At 45.7% G+C, this 17,631-nt stretch overlaps 1 protein-coding gene across 1 annotated transcript in view; it reads left to right on the forward strand.

The window, feature by feature from the left end:
- LOC138978900 (sal-like protein 3) overlaps positions 1 to 15,913 on the forward strand; it is a 91,795-nt gene extending 75,882 nt beyond the window's left edge. The window contains exons 4-6 of the mRNA XM_070351746.1: positions 3,774 to 4,993; positions 6,994 to 8,787; positions 9,338 to 15,913. Of these exons, the coding sequence (XP_070207847.1) occupies positions 3,774 to 4,993; positions 6,994 to 8,787; positions 9,338 to 10,270 (3,947 nt within the window). The 3' untranslated portion in view covers positions 10,271 to 15,913. The remainder of the gene's footprint in view (positions 1 to 3,773; positions 4,994 to 6,993; positions 8,788 to 9,337) is intronic.
- The last annotated feature ends 1,718 nt before the right edge of the window (positions 15,914 to 17,631 follow it).

Below are 17,631 nucleotides of genomic sequence, written 5' to 3' on the forward strand. Positions count from 1 at the left end.
GACAAGGAGGTCAGCGGGAGGGAGGAACAGCACATGAAAACTCCTCAACCTTGTCATAAACCTTTCCTCACCTGTATCTTCCTCACTTCCTCTCTCCCCCCCCCCCTTCTCCTCTCCCTTCTCCTCATCTCTCTCCCCCCTCCCCCCACCTCACCTCATCTCCATCGCCCCATCACAAGGCTAATCTTGCTCCTCCTTCTTACAAACTCACCTGCTTTCTCAGTTTATATAGGGAACATCTTCCTTTACTATCTGCATGGCTTGCATTTGACTCAGAGACGACTGAACTGCCATTTTTCTCAGTTTCGTATCTTTTTGTTGTTGGCATCTTATCTGGTTGAAACCTCAGTTTCCGCCTTTCGCTCGGACCGTATACCTCTGGTACCGTTTCTACACTTTCAATCAAATGCAATCTGCTCGAAATTCGACAGTCACTCTTGGGAATATCCTCATAGCCAGTGTCGTTTGACAAAAATAATCGGGAGTGACGCCGGTGTGCGATGTTTTGTCAATCTTATAGTTTTCTTAAAATGTTGTTCCTTGGCTATCAAATTAAATTGTTTTTAAAATGTTTTCTTGTTTTCTTGTTTGTTTTGGTGTTTTTGTTGTGAGACAACACAAAAAATCCAATATTTGGTTGTTTTTATATTGGAATCCTCAAAAGGGTGCCCTTTGTGTCAATAGTATTTGTACACACTGTGGAACTGATTATGTTAACTTGTTGCTGATATGAGTTCATGCAATAGTTTTGAAGGGAGTAAAGGAAGCACACCCATTTTTTACTATGATAATGGTGGAAACTTGACACTTGCTTGCTTCTCTTAACGTTGAAAGGAAATTTCCTCGAGAATACGTTTCTGTAAGTAGTTTAGTTTCAAGCAACCAGATTCCCCAGAACAAAACTGGAAAAGGCTATACCATCTGTTCAAAGGATTACGTTCACCTCATCAACTACTCATAACCCCTTACCTGACCTGACCCTCATCTCCCCTCCCAGCTTGGCCCTTATCTATAATCGTTGTGAAAAGCTGACCTGTCATCCGTTTGGTCAGTTCAAACTGTAGGAGCGGTCAGCTACTGATTAGGGAGGGAGATGAGATATGAAAACTAAGACAAGAAAAATGCTGCGCCAGCCAGAAATAGTTGAAGGTCATTTGAGACAAGTTTGGGCATTGCTGTAGAGGTTGAAAGGTTAGAATCACGGCGCATGCCAATGTGCAAAATAGTAAGATTGCTGGCTAGCGGCATGATTGACAAAAAAACGAAGGTTATTGTAAAGTCATAAAGAATATCAATGCCCACATTTCGTCCATAAGAGCACATTATAAATCTAACTTTTTGTTAAGTTTTGTTCCATGCCATTTTATATATTGAATTATGAACAAAATACTGTTTATAACGAAGTTACTCTGAGACCATAAATAATATGCATTATGTTCATCATTCCTAGAAGCTTTGTTTGCAACCGAGGATAGGAACTTTGGACACTATTGGGTGCATCAGTTGGTTATGTCTTCTACCCTTATTCAGCCAAGAAGTGAATTTGAATTAAAAGAAAAAGCCTTCACCCCTTTCCAGCGCTTAAACTGCGGTCAGACAGGGAGCAGAGTATATTGAAATGAGCACGTGCAGCGAAGAAGGCGGCTTGAAACGTTTGTCACGGGGTGAATGGCTTAGGGTGTCTTCAGAAGCGTCTCACTTATCCTTGTGCACATACACACTTAGTGCGTTAGGTGCGCACAGGGTCACCCACACAGAGGGTAATCATTTTCGAATTGTTGTGCAGCTTTCTAAACCCTCCCAACACCCCCTCTCTATCTCCTCCACTTCGACACAGTAAAAAAAAAAAAAAAAAAAAAGTGAGGATGATGCTGTTGGTGTTTGAATGGCCCCAGACCTTTCCCCAGTCACGGATGAGGCCCCTGTCAAAAGAATTTCATCACCATCCATCGTGTTTGCTTTGTTTTCTGGCCCAAATGTCAAACCAGTCGCGAGAGTAGAAAAAAAAAGTGTACAAACTTTTTTGTTCTACTTCACTCCCAACCGCTCGCTTGCTCCAGTTGAATCCTGTAAACTTAATTTCGAAACAGCGCAGGGAGAAGAACTGTTCTTCTCCTTCTTCTCTTTCTTCACCCCCACCTCCACCCCCTGACTCCTTCTCGTGTTGTCTCTTTTTTCACCGCCTTCTGTATTGTTCTTCCGCCACTTGTTTCATATTGGAGTGAACTTTTCGAAACAATTTTCAAGGCCTTGTAAGGTCTCTTCATTTCCCCGTTCTTGCCGCCCTTCAACGGAAGCTTTGGTGGGTACACGTTTGCTCTCAGTTGGAAACCTTCAGCTTGCTTTCATATCGCTGTCAAATTTCATAACGGAAGCTTGCCGGTTACAATTCAGCCGGAGGTCAGACTGAGGAGTTGCATAATTGCGGACGGAGTAAAAACTGGTGTCCTGTCGGTTTCATTTTCAGGAAGAAGAAAATAATAAGGTCAGAGGACTAACAAAGGTGTTTGGTCAATTCAGTTCTATTGTTGTATAGGGGGACGGGGATGTGGGAGGGAAGGAGTTGTCGGGAGGGGAGGGGTAAAGAGGGGTCAGAAAGCTTGACTTTTTCTTGCAAGGATCGTCGGGCACGTAAGCTGAGCGGCATATTCTGGTATTGACGCCGCCTGAAAGGCCGTGTGATAGTGAATACCTGCGCGGGCCTCGCACAAGCAGATTAGGCGGCTAATGACTCGTGGTCAGCAATGCAGGCCTGGGCCTTGGTCAGTCTGTGGCCGGTCAGCCCAGGCAGTAAGGTGATCCGGCCCCCAATCACACGCACTTTTCTGATGGCTGGCTGACCAATACAGACCCGTCCAGATGAGACTTCTAGTGATCTCCTCGCACCATCCCTATTGATGAGGCCAGAGGTGTACTGTTTCGCTTGAGCTTTCTTTCTTCTTTTCCGACCTCCCTATACCCCCATACCCCTCCCCCCCTCTCTCTCTCTCTCTCTCTTTCTCTCTCTCTCTCTCTCTCTCTCTCTCTCTCTCTCTCTCTTTCCCCCTCCCCACCCTTCCTCTCCTTGATGAAGTTACTTCATCCCCACCTCAGTCCAACTCCAACCTCCAGTTCGAATTCAGATGTAAAAGTGTGATGTCTGAAGCAAAGGAAGATGCCAATTCGCAAGTGGTCTCCGCGTAATACCAGTTTAACCTTTTAGCCTCGCCGATATCTAAACACTAGCATTCCTTGTTGAAGAAGCATATCAGCTGTTAGAATTCCTTCCTTGCCTGGGCCTGGCACTTTGATGGCCTGGAGTCGGGTTTCTGCCAAGCCCAGGCCTTTTCGTGTATTTCTTGATAGTTTATACCGCTGACCAGTACGATTCTTCGACTAGGTTGTTAGTGTCACGGCCAGAAATCGCCTCGGGTTATCGAAAAGTAATCTTCGTTGAGGAGTCAGAAATGATTTTGACGGTCCAAACTGTACAAACTGTTCGAATTGTACGTTCCTGGACACTTATACCATAGTCTTTTGTAGAGAATAGTATGAGATGCACTGAATGCCAAATAATCAAAAATGACATTATTATTACAAAACATGTAAATTTATACCTCCATCCCCATTTCACAAATGGACACAAAGTATTTTAAGGTTCCATTCACACAAAGTATCCTGTGATGGTTCTTTTCTCTGTATGGGTTGACTACTTATATGTTCGTTTCAGTTTGCTAATGCTTTCGCCATTTCAGTTCAAATTAGACATGTATGTTTTCCTCTCTGTGTTTCAGGAGAACGCCCCTTCAAGTGCAACATCTGCGGCAACCGGTTCTCTACCAAGGGAAACCTGAAGGTGCACTTCGAGCGCCACAAGGCCAAGTATCCGCACATCAAGATGAACCCCAACCCCGTCCCCGAGCACTTCGACCGCCTGCCCCCCATTGTCCCCCCACCCATGTCGTCATCCACCCCCATGCCCCCGTCCCTGCCCCTCCCCTCCGGCATGATGCACGGGGAGCCCCACTCGCCCGGCATGCCCAGGATGATGCTGCCTCCCCATGGGGGCCCGGGAGGCTTCTTCTCCCCGACATCCATGGCGCCTGGCTTCATGCCTCACCCCTTCGCTCGCCTGCCAGGACCTCCTCCCCACCACATGATGCCCGGGCCGCCGCGAGGTCTTATGTCTCCCGTTCAGCCCAAGATGGAGCCACTGATGTCCTCCAGCCCCAGGGCCAGTCCCCGGGGCACGCCCAAATCCACTGGCAGTGATGAAAGGAGGTCAACGCCCCCGAGACACGAAGCTGACTTCCACACGCCTTCGTCTCACGGATCTTCGGAGAAAGTCAGCAGCAGCAGGGCGTCCTCACCCCCGCCACCTTCCTCTGCCTCCTCCGCGCCCCCAACATCCAGCGCGCCCAGGTCCACACCAGGCACCCCCGTGTCTTCCTCCCCCCTGGTCAGTCCCCCCATCCCGCCCCTCATCCCCGCCCACCCCTCTTCTATGGGGCTGCTCCCCCTCAGCATGTCTTCCCCCCACCCCATGTCCCACACCCCTGGGCCCATCTTCTCTAACCACAGTCTTCCCGCCACTCCCACCTCCTTCCCCCTTCCCTCGCCCCTCAGCTCCGCCTTCCCCGGGCTCATGCACCGCGGAGGACCTCACCTCCCACACCCACACCCGCACCCGCACGGACCCCACCACGACAGCCCCTTCGCCCCGCGGCCGCCCCTGCCCGCTCCCGACGAGGGGCTGTTCCGCAACTCCATCCTGCCCTCCAAGACCATCGACCCCTCGGAGAACCTGGAGCAGTACATGGAGTGCCAGAAGTCGGAGACCTCCAAGCTGGAGGAGATGGTGAACAGCATCTCGGACAAGGTGAGGGAGCCCAACCAGTGCGTGATATGCAAGCGAGTGCTGAGCTGCAAGAGCGCCCTGCAGATGCACTATAGGATTCATACTGGGGAGAGGCCCTTCAAGTGTAAAATCTGTAACCGTAAATTTACGACTAAGGTGAGGGTTTATTTTTTATTTTTTGGCGTGTGTATTTTTATTTTGTTTGGTCTTCTCTCTCTCTCCATATATATATATATATATATATATATATATATTCATTATTGTAGATATATCTTCTTACTCCTCCTCCTCCTCTATCGTAAATTTTCATGTCGATTTGTAGAGGTCTTTTTTTTCATCACATTGTCTGTATTTCTTTTTGTTTGTTTGTCCCTCGTTTGCTTACTTTTTGCACACCTCATTGGTTGTTGTCTTCTTTTTTTCTCTCCTCTTTTCTCCTGAATGTCCATTTGCCCCTTACGTCTGTTTCACATTCGGTTTCATTGCTTGTTTTGTAGTGTTTATTTATACATGGGTGGGAGTTCCTCCGTCTCAGACGGATTTCCGTCTCAGAGAAATTTTGACATTTTTTTTTTTTTTTTTTTTTTTTTTTTTTGCGGGTTTGTTTCGTTTCGGTTCGAATTTGTAACTCAATCGGCATCCGATCCGTACTTTACAATTGCCATTTCCGGTTCCGTCCGCTTTGTGTCTGCCATTTTGAATCGTTCAGAGGATGTGGTTTTCGGGCTGTTTTCGTCGGCAAAATGCGCTTCATCACTTCTGAAATCGAAGCCAGAAGCATCGATAAAGGGAAAACTAATAAGTGGTTGAACAAGTGGTTCGAGAAGGAGGACAAGCTGAACCGAAGGTACGAAGTTTGGCTTCGAAAAATAGACGAGGCTGGTGTTGCGTATTGCATCCTGTGCGATAAAAAAGTTGTATACGGAGCAAACGGAGGGCGTGCACTCGAAAAACACACGACTGACCCTAATCACGACAAAGCTTTCCGATCACAGAAACATACGTCAACGTTACCGACAGCTTCACAGGTCGTTGCGCCTATTTCTTCGGCGGATCGTGCCACTGATATTAAAATTAAAACATGTGCTTTTTTAGCGGAGCACTGTCTGCCACTTTCATTGGCACCGGATTTGTTGCAGTTTGCGAAAACACTGGCTGCAGACCCAGCTGCCCTAAGCACAGTCACCATGTGTAGAAAAACTGCTACATACACGTTAACACATGGTGTTTCTGAGGCTCTGAAGGCTTTTGTTATATGGAACTGATAGACTGCGCCCTCATTGATAGTCATCTCATACTGTGTTATGCCAAATGGACTGATAGTGCACTTTTTGTTGTTTCTAATGCTTGCCAGGTCCCTAAAATTTTTAGTTTTTGTTACTTTTTGTATCTCCAACAAGGTTCTTATTTATCAGAATTAAACTCAGGAGAGGCCAGAGAAACCCTTTTAAATTCATAAAATTCGTTTTCGGCCGGGGGCCTTCGCCCCCCTGGACCCCCCACCAGGGCGCTGCCCCTGGACCCCGCCGGGGCCTTGGCGGCCCCTGGACCCCGGCCTTAAAAAAAGTTCAGTCTTGGAACAATTTTGGGCTCCCACCCATGTTTATAGTAGCAGTAGTCAACTAGCGTGTAGATTTTATGTAGTAATCTGTCCAAAACTTAGGATCTTACCGCGCTTGGGGGACTAAGTCTCTTGGTCTTGCTTGCGAACCAGCGATCATTTCATGGACGTTTGTCGTCGTGGTGAATTTGTTGAATGTCCACCGTGTCTGCACTGTTCACTGTTCTCCTCTTACATGTTTCGCCCTCTTCTGTGCGATCTTTCTTCTTTTGTTTCTGTTAAATTGCTGATATATGTGTGTTCTCTTTGATTCATCGTTTGCTTGGTCATTTCAACAAATGTATGGGTATTTATGTATTTGGAGCATGTCATTTTAACTAAAAAGTAAAAGTTAAAAGATATCCTTTTCATTTAATAACTGCACTTGATGTTTGCTTTAGTTTTTGCGTAATTTTTAATATAATACACACACTTGTCTTCTCACGTTTTAAACAAATACGCACATTTAAAGATGCAATAGAAGAAAAACTAAATCGTAGATCGTGAGATTGCAGAACATGTTTTTGACGTATTTGTGCTCTCCCTCTCTCCGCAGGGCAATCTGAAGACCCACATGGGTGTACACCGGGCAAAACCCGCCATGCGCGTGGTGCACGCCTGCCCCGTCTGCCACAAGCCCTTCACCAACATCCTCGTGCTGCAGCAGCACCTCCGCCAGCACGGCGCCAACGCCGCCAACGGCCCGCACCCCCACCTCCCCCTCTTCCCTCACCTCCCCGGCTGGCCACCCAAGACACCCATGCCCCCCGGACACCTCATGGGCCTGCCCCCGATGCCACACAAGCTGCACGAGCCCTTCGACCTGTCCCGGCACCACGAGCCCCGCGAGCTGGACCTGAGCAACAAACGGCTGTCGCGCCACTACGGATCTGACGGCGAGGGCAGAGCCTACAGCTCCTCCTTCGCCGACAGGGACGACGAGGACGAGTGCTCGCCTACTGAAGAGGACGAGAGGATGAACGAGGAAGCCATGAATGAGGAAGGGATGGTGGACGAGGAGCTGATGATGGGGGACGAGGAGGGCGAGGAGGATCTGATGGACGAGCGGGACGAGGAAGCCTACAACATGTCGCGTGATGGCGGCAGCAGCGGGCCCGCCTCTCAGGGCCCCCAGTCCGCCTTCAGCGACAACGGCGACTCGGACAGGCCCGACTCCAACGTCTCCGCCAGCTACGGCGGCTACGACGGCAACCATCCGCTGCCTCCCGTCTCTGAAGGCATGGACGGGTTCCTGAACCCCACCCTCCCCCCTCCCCGGGGCGTGGCCAACCCCTCCCTGGCAGCCTTGGAGGACCACGTCAAGAGCATCGAGAGCACCGTCTCTCAGAGCGGCTTTGAGCGCTTCCGCCACAGCATGGGTTTTGGGGCCAGCCCCTTCATGATGGACAAGTCGCTGTCTCCTGGCCTGATGATGCCCCACCACCCTGCTGGTATCGACAGGTCACCAGTGTCCCCCAGGAGCCAGGGGCCCTCTGAGGCTGGGTCAGACGGCGGTCGCGAGGACGCCAAGTTCCCCATGTCGGACTACCCATTGAACCCGCTGGGCTTCCCGCTGATGGGCATGGACGCCATGCGCGGTCATAGGAACAACACCACCTGCCCGACCTGCTTCAAGACCTTCGCCTGCAGGAGCGCGCTGGACATCCACGTGCGCAGCCACACAAAAGAACGACCCTACAGGTGCGATGAGTGTGACAAGTCGTTCTCCACGCGCGGCAACCTCAAGCAGCACCAGCTGACCCACAAGGCTGAACGGGAGCTCGCTGAGGGCGGGGAGTCTTCCCAGCGAGCCAGTGGCAGCGAGCAAGGCGATGACAGTGAGTCCGCTCATGAGAAACCCCATCAAGAATCCGTAGCCGCCTCCCCCTCGCAGTCTCTGTCTCAGCCTGACAAACCTCAGTCAGACTCCCAGGTCAACGAGAATTCCAACTCAGACTCACCCACGCAGAACTCCGACCCTAAGCCTCCTTCTTCGTCTGCTTCTTCCACCTCCTCTACGTCTCAGCAACCTGCACCCCCACTCCCCTCACAAAACTCTTTCTCCTCGCCCCCGTCTTCCTCCTCGTCCTCTTCCAATCACGCGAGCCCCAGCAACAACCCCCCAAAACCCACCACCACCAACAACAACAGCAAGTCGTTCCCGGACAGCAACACCGTGAAGAAGGAGCACACCTCGCCGCTACCTCCGAGGGACGTGGACTCGATCGCCCGACGACCCAAGCACATGTGCGACACGTGCATGAAGCCTTTCTCCAGCGCCAGCGCTCTGCAGATCCACACGCGCACACACACTGGGGACAAGCCTTTCAAGTGCAACATCTGCAGCAAGGTAAGAACGAACTCTTTCTGTGCTGAGCTGAAATATGGTGCACGACATTATTTCTGTTTAAACCCGACTTTCCACAGAAACGAGAAATGTTTGGACAAAAACGAACTAGAACATTTATTTCTTTACCTTTCATACATATGAGTGCTAATTTTATGATTTGAAGTAGACCTTGGAGTACGTATTGATTAAGGATGTTCGGAAAAAACGTATCATATGAGGTGAAATTAGCGCAACCAGAGTGGATTTTTTCTGAAAAATGTACACCCTCTGATCTGGTGATAGCATACACCCACCCTATTCCCGCTGCTCTTCCCTCTTTGCAGTTCCTTTAATAATGAAACCCGACTTTCTTTTTATATTTCTTTCTTTCCTTCTTTCTTTCTCTCTTTATAAGTCTTTCATTCTCTCTTTCTTTCCTTTTTCCTTCGTTGCCTGGTTAATTTTGTAAGGGGTTATTTCTTTCTCTGCATACTCATTCATGTCCGTAACTATTCCTTACGCGTGAGAGCCACTTTGTCTAAACCAAAACGTGCTTGTGATTCATTTGCAGGCGTTCACGACGCGGGGCAACCTGAAAGTGCACATGGGGACCCACATGTACCACAACTCACCGTCACGCCGGGGCCGCCGCATGTCCATCGACTCGCCCTTCCTCTTCGCCAGTAACCCATACCTCGCCGCCGCCGCCGCTGGCTTTCACCCCGGGCCCCCGCGCCCCCCTCCGCCCCACGACGTCTTCTTCCAGTACCAGAACCTGATGAACGGCATGGCGCCGCCTCGGGGTAACGAGATCCCGGTCATTCAGAGCGTCAATGGAGGCATCGGCCACCACCTGCCGCCCATGTACCCCGGCTTCCCCACCCACCCCTTCCCGCCCCACCCGGCTAGCGAGGACAGCTTGAAGCACCCTGCCGACCTCAGTTTGTCTCGCTCCCACAGCGACAGCGGAGAGAGGGAGAGGGAGCGGGGGAGAGACAGAGAGAGGGAGAGAGAGAGAGGCCGTGACGTGGACAGAGAGCACTCGCCCGCCTCCAAGCGACCTCGTGAGCACTCCCCTTCACCCCCGCCCTCATCTACAGGCCTGCACAACGGTTCGGCGGACCTCGGAGGCACCATAACGTCATCAGGGGAGCTGGACCTGAGCATGAAATCGTCCACCCCTCGCTCAAGCCCCTTCCAAAAGACCTCCCCGAAACCCGCCTACCCTGCTTCTCCTAAAGCAGCCTACCCCATGCCCTCTCCTCCAGCCAAGCCCAGCCCCAGGTCTTCCGCGGGGTCCCCGCCTCCCCTGGCTTCAGTCCACGCCAAGGACGGCGCTCAGGACCGCATGCTGTCTTCCCCCAAGTCGTGGATGTGGGCCACCTCCAGCTGTCATCACTGTGGCCAGAGCTTCCCCGGCCCGTCGGCTCTGGAGCAACACATCCAGACCCACCATCTAAAAACTGACTCTCACACCAGTGGCCAGAAAGCCATCACTGCGTGAACATGGCTGAGGTTTAGTTTCAATGGTAACTTGAAATCTACAGAACTCGAAACTGATCCAAATCGGACTTGCGGTTGTGAGTGGAACTGTTATAAAACTACAGGAAACTGCTGCTGCGTGGCCGAGATGGATTGAACCGAAGATCTGATCTTGCAATACACGTCGGGCCCAGTCTGTGTCTATATGCTTGGAACTGTACGAACAACAAGGCCCAAACTTGAGTCTTGTTACGAACGCTACGAAGAACAATTATTGTGATGCTGCATCTGTGTTTTATACATTGACGAATTCCTCCTCCAATGCTTGGTGACTGATTCACCTGTTTTTGTCATTTGAGCAGATTCAAACTTTGTAATGTGTTTCGTATCAGAACCTGAACAATTACTCAGACTTCATGGTTTTGAAAACTTTGTTGGCATTTAAAAAAAGACAATTACTGTGTTAGCATTTCAAACGGGGTTGTGTATATTATTGTGTCCGTCTTCAACGAGCTTCGAACGGAAAAGTTCTCTCTTTGCTGGATATATATATATACAAGGTACAAGAACAATGGTCCTCCTCAGGACTAGATTTCCTTGTGACACGTCCCCCACAAAGGGACTTTGCATTGTAAATCTCGGTCCCCCTTGAGGAGGGTCTGATGCTCCCAATAGGCTGTCTGTGAAGGGATACTTTTTTCTCTCTCTTTCTCTGCTAAGAGATTTTAACAAATCTCGGAAGAAAGTCTCTGCTGACTTTCAATTGTTTCTTTCACAATTTCTGATGTTTTATATATATATATATAAGGACAACTACATAACCATGTCTGATTCTGATGGACAGAAGAGTGTGTGATCTCTGAGTAGTGCAAACTCACGTAGGCAAGGACCTGTCAGAGATTCATCACAGAGTGCAAGTGAACGCTGATTGTGTCGATAAAACCAGGAACCATTGCACACGTTCAGCTTCGATTTGTTTTTTCTTATATAGAATTGTACACCTCAGGGAGTCGTACCCAAGCCATAAATGAACCCGGCCCTCGTTGCTTACACGGGATCTGACAAATCAAGTGTTGTAGTCCCCACATTATACATTGGACTGAGTGCAGAACTTAAAGTGCAGATCATCGAAGGTGACTCTTTGCTAAGCCTGGATCACTGCTTGCTTTTCTGCTTTCATAGACTTCTGAGTCCGCTTTCTATACGGTTTTCATCATGACTGCTTAAAAACTGCTTCACGCGAAAACGGGAACACGGGCTACGTTTTATTCCTGTTTCTAATCCTAAGTCTTTTGTGTGTTTGGTGAGATTATGTGGCCCAGCCCCAGGTCTTCCGCGGGGTCCCCACCTCCCCTGAATATTCTGTGCTGTAAAGTTGTTATTGTTTGAACAAAGATAGTGTCGTCGTGCGTGTTGTCTGTGCCAGCAAATGTGTCGACAATTTCGTCTGCTTTTGACGAACTTAGATTTGTGTGCTGTTGATACGCTGTTCAAATAACGTGCAGATATTCAGTGTCAAAAGTGTATTTTGAAAGTTTCATTCTCCGGTATATGAATGCCATGTCAAGTTGTATGTTAAGTTTCTTTTACTTCAAAGAAACAAGTCTACATCTCATCATTTCAATGCTATGCCGATTTATTAATGAAAGACCTTCCTTTTTTATTTCTTTTTATTTGAATAATTATATGCCACCTCTCGCTTTTGCCGCTCATAGGCGGGACATGATTTAACTCACAGCACCAGTATGTCGCAGCCGCTACACCAAGTTAAAAACAATATATACATCTGAATATTTTACGACTGCTTTTGTAAAAGTCTGAAAGTTGGTCTATCTGTTTCCGATTTTATGTCTTCAACGCAAGTGTTGGTCACAATTCTCTGTAAACTTCTTTTGGTGTGTTTAGCTGCTCGATTTGTTTACAAGGATGAAAGCAACTGCAAGCAGTCAGTCGCAGCAACAGCGAGGTACAACACTGTCGTGTTTAGATAGAACTTACTTGATGGAGATAATTGTCAAATCCTTTCAGTTTGTGAGCCACGTTAATTAATATTGGATGCATGCTAAGATGTTCTTGCACAGAAACACAATCTCTGTTCGACTGGAAATGGCTGGTATTGGGAGAAAACACTTACAGGAAAGCTAAAGTAAGTTAACACCACTGCCAGTTACACTGGCGAACCTTCTTGAACAAAAATATTCATTATACCTACATGAATATGTTACGATTTTTTTTAATCAATTTTAAAGTGAAATGATTATTTCTCATATTGTTAATCGTGAAGAAGTGTACGAAACGGTTATGAAAATAAAGCCGCACTTTTGCTGCTTGCTTTCTGCAATTGCCGCCTCGTAATAGAACGTTTCATACGGAAATGGGAAATCTGACATTGCTCTGGGCTTCTTAAAAAAATGTTATTCGAACACAGTTAATAATTCAAACTTTTCTTCACCACGTTTCTTCCTGGGGCTTTTCCCTCTTGGTTATCTTCTCTGTTTATTTAAAACTCTACAGGTACTCATGTTTAACATTAACGGGTGTGTTGTTTAGTCCTTTTCGCTCTCTCTTTTCTTGAATTTCAGCATGACACAACTTTTTTTATTCTTCTCAGTCTCGATATAAGATGTCTGCGGAGATATTGACAGTGCAGATCAAAGCTACTCTTTTTAAAATGTTAGATCCTAAAATTAAAATAGGAACATTTGATTTGAAAACACAATCGCTGTACATCATTGAAAACAAGTTGGAATGTTAAATCTGCGGTACAAATAACAATATTTCCTCGTTTGAGGTAGAAAAAACCCAGTTGGTTTCTTAGCAAATTCTGTAACACTCATAGTCAAATGAAAAAAATATCGGAATTCAGAGCTATAATATTAATCACCAAAAGACTTCATCCTGTCTTTACTTTGTCACATCTGTTTATTTTTGTAATGGTTAATACGCGTGCACTGCTGATTGAACAACTTCACCGAAGTCCTTTTTAAATCATGATTATTGAACATTTTCTCGTAATAAACGGCCGTGAGAATCCAAACATGTGCCAAAGTGTGTATGTCAATGCCGACGAATTGCGCTAGTTTCAATATATACGTGCAAATACTAATTTTCTTTCTGTGCTACAGTTTCAGTAGAAGGTATGGTTGGTTTTTTGTCACTATCATGCGAACAACAAACCGGTTAACAGGAGGTACCTTTTCAACTATCATGATTTAATCCATATGCATGAGTGATGTTACGGCCCATCAATGTCGATATTTTGCTGATCCATGTGTATTTTGTGTCACGCAGGTTCATAGAAACATTCCGTGTAAAATGTGCATCACACAAGAACTTGATGTCGTTTTGTCTGTGTGCACATGTAAAATCACTGAATACATATGAAGCTGGAAACAACAAGTGTATCACCGATTGCGAAGCTTTTGAAATGTAAGTAAGAGATAGAGAGAGAGAGAGAGACTGTGTGTATGTGTGTGTGTGTGTGTGTGTGTGTGTGTGTGTGTGTGTGTGTGTGTGTGTGAGTGCGTACGTGTGTGTGTGTGTGTGTGTGAGTGCGTACGTGTGTGTGTGTGTATGTGTGTGTGTGCGTGCGTGTTTGTGTGTGTGTGTGCGCGCTTGTGCGTGCGTATTTGTAAGTGAATCGCCGACATGTGCACCCTCATAAGTGTTAATAGATTCTACTTACTAGGGCGAGAGTGAAAAACGTATCTTCACTTGCTGGTTTCAAATGTCGTGAAACGACCTGGAAAATGTAAAAGACAAAAACATAATTATAGATTTTTTTTTTATTTGTACGCACATTTTCTTGAAGAGCAATAGTCCTGTTTCCCTGGCAACGCGTGTTTCGTGTTTCCCTATGACACAATAAGACAATAGGCAAGATGTCATGTTCGTCTGATAATGTTTTATATCTCATTGTACAGAAAGAAGACGCTTTGATTGTAAAGACTCTGGGCTCGAACCCTTTTCACCTTGCACGTGAAGCTTCCATTTTCCCTAGATATACCTCTGTCACATACACTTGCACTCACTCACGCATACATGCATCATGAACGCAAGCACGAGCGCACACACGCACAAACACACGAACAAACAACTCCTCCCCCCCCCCCCACACACACACACACACACACAAATACACACTGTGCGAGTAACTCCATCGACTAAACCAAATTGTAAAGACGAAGAATGGTATTTGATTGTTAACAACATTACCTACACAGCTTTTCTCGTTAACCACTTCATTGGCTGTCTATATTTTAACTAGTTTTTTTTTTTAACTTGCCTACAGAGGACCGCAGTACACAATAACTTCCATATATAGTATTCTTTAGCCTCGTGTAAATTCGCCTACAATAATATTGAAAACCAAACTACAATAATATTAAAAAGTGATGTACAGTTGAACCTGTCCTGGCAATCACCTCTTGATAACGACCACCCTCCAATTACGACCACTTCTAAGGATATCCGACAAGTAATTTCTTACAGAATTCATCTTTCCGTAGCGACCACCTCTCGATAACAACACCTGCCAATTACGACCACTTCTAAGGATATCCGACAAGCAATTTCTTATAGAATTCATCTTTCCGTAGCGACCACCTCTCGATAACAACACCTGCCAATTACGACCACTTCTAAGGATATCCGACAAGTAATTTCTTATAGAATTCATCTTTCCGTAGCGACCACCTCTCGATAACAACTCCTGCCAATTACGACCACTTCTAAGGATATCCGACAAGCAATTTCTTATAGAATTCATCTTTCCGTAGCGACCACCTCTCGATAACAACACCTGCCAATTACGACCACTTCTAAGGATATCCGACAAGTAATTTCTTATAGAATTCATCTTTCCGTAGCGACCCCCTCTCCATAACGACCGCTTGAATTCGCTTCCATGGGTGTTAGTTATAGACAGGTTGTGCTGTACTATATAAATTACCAGTAGCCCTTCGTTGTAAATAATCGTTTGTGCCAGAAAAAAAGACATTGTTGTATGTTTTACCACTGCCGAAGGAGCATCAGTTTTGCGATGAAAGTTTGTATGAAAATAAGATTAAGACATGACTTATTTTGTGTTATTCCGAGGCTAGCTACAATCCACTCATACTTTACGAGTTATACAGCATACTTGGCTTTTAAAAAAAAAAGTCTTTTAACTCGAACACGGCGGATTATTGAAGTATGTACAACTTCAAACACTGATGTATATAAAATACATTATAACTGAGTCTATATGTAAGCTGCGATGGACCCTGAATAAACTCGTTTTCGCCGTTTTGGCTTGGTTCATGTCACGGACACGGTCAGTGAAACTAAGTTTTAGACTGGTTACTATACTCATATGAGTGGGGTAGTTGTTTATTTTGTGAAAATGTGCTTAATGTTGGGTCGTATTTCATCGGTGTGACGAAGGCAAACAAAAAACTGTGATTACTTTGTGGAACTGTGTTGTGAATCGTTGTCTGCATGTTGCGAAAAACGTAAATGATTGTGGATGTTTTTGCAAACAATTTGTAAAGCATTTTCTTTAACCCGTTTCGAGTAATCTTATTCTGTACATAAAAATAATACAAAACATTGACGTCTGGTCGTAGAAGAAAACAAATCTTGTCTAGTCGGGATCTGTTTGTCCCCACCCCCACCCCACCTCCACCTCAACGCTCCATCCATCCCCCCCCCCCCCCCCCCCGATTATCGCCACTACTTACCACCCTTTTGTCCTGCGCAGTTTGTAAAACCGAAAGACAAAAACTGTGATTTCGTTCCCCAAAAAGGAGTTAACATAGACACTCAACAATTTTGTCTTGCCCTTTTCTGAACTGGAGCGGGTCATACTTTGTTTTATCGTTGCTTCCTTGCTAATAATACGAAGAGCTCTGCATACATTGACAACTAAGACGAAAATTATGTAGAAAAGTTTTTAACAAAAATGCGTCCACTGTGTGTATTATTTTCGTTATTTTTCTTTGGTGCACTGCTACATTTCACATAATTTATTTCTGCTCGATATTTTTGCCTTTGGTGCAAACAGGTATCAATTTTCCATCAAACGTAAAAATTGGTTTATTTTTCGAAAGGCGTTCTCATTATGTTTAAACTACTAGTGTAGTTTTATTCTGCGTGTGAGTGTAGTTCGGAAATATGTATGTGATAACCCCACAATCAAGCAACCACGTATAACAACAACAAAGCAATAAACCAAACAAATAAATATGGGCTAAGTCGCTCTTGTGTTTAGCATACGAAATAACACGAGGCACCGTGAAATAGAAACGAGGGAATAAGCTTTGGGTATGATGCTCCGAGCCGATCTGAAGAGGTTTTTTGTTCACCCTTTTTACATTTAGTAGTTGTTTATAAACACTGAAGATATTGATTTTTATATTTAGTCAAGTTTTGACTAAATATTTTAACATCGAGGGGGAATCGAAACGAGGGTCGTGGTGTATGTGCGTGTGTGTGTCTGTGTGTGTGTGTGTGTGTGTGTGTGTGTAGAGCGATTCAGACTAAACTACTGGACCGATCTTTATGAAATTTGACATGAGAGTTCCTGGGTATGAAATCCCCGAACGTTTTTTTCATTTTTTTGATAAATGTCTTTGATGACGTCATATCCGGCTTTTCGTGAAAGTTGAGGCGGCACTTTCACGCCCTCATTTTTCAACCAAATTGGTTGAAATTTTGGTCAAGTAATCTTCGACGAAGCCCGGACTTCGGTATTGCATTTCAGCTTGGTGGCTTAAAAATTAATTAATGACTTTGGTCATTAAAAATCTGAAAATTGTAAAAGAAAATAAAAATTTATAAAATGATCCAAATTTACGTTTATCGTATTCTCCATTATTTGCTGATTCCAAAAACATATAAATATGTTATATTCGGATTAAAAACAAGCTCTGAAAATTAAATATATAAAAATTATTATCAAAATTAAATTGTCGAAATCAATTTAAAAACACTTTCATCTTATTCCTTGTCGGTTCCTGATTCCAAAAACATATAGATATGATATGTTTGGATTAAAAACACGCTCATAAAGTTAAAACAAAGAGAGGTACAGAAAAGCGTGCTAGCTTTCTTAGCGCAACTACTACCCCGCTCTTCTTGTCAATTTCACTGCCTTTGCCATGAGCGGTGGACTGACGATGCTACGAGTATACGGTCTTGCTGAAAAATGGCATTGCGTTCAGTTTCATTATGTGAGTTCGACAGCTACTTGACTAAATATTGTATTTTCGCCTTACGCGACTTGTTTTTTATTGTCAGTGTTAAGGGCACGCTTTATTGTTTTTAGCTGAAATGCTAGCTCTGACCAGACTTCGAGTTAATTTGTAAAAGGCTTTTTTTTTTTTTTTTTTGTACACTTTCACA

This window comes from Littorina saxatilis, linkage group LG1, assembly GCF_037325665.1.
Source record: "Littorina saxatilis isolate snail1 linkage group LG1, US_GU_Lsax_2.0, whole genome shotgun sequence".
Lineage (NCBI taxonomy): Eukaryota > Metazoa > Mollusca > Gastropoda > Littorinimorpha > Littorinidae > Littorina > Littorina saxatilis.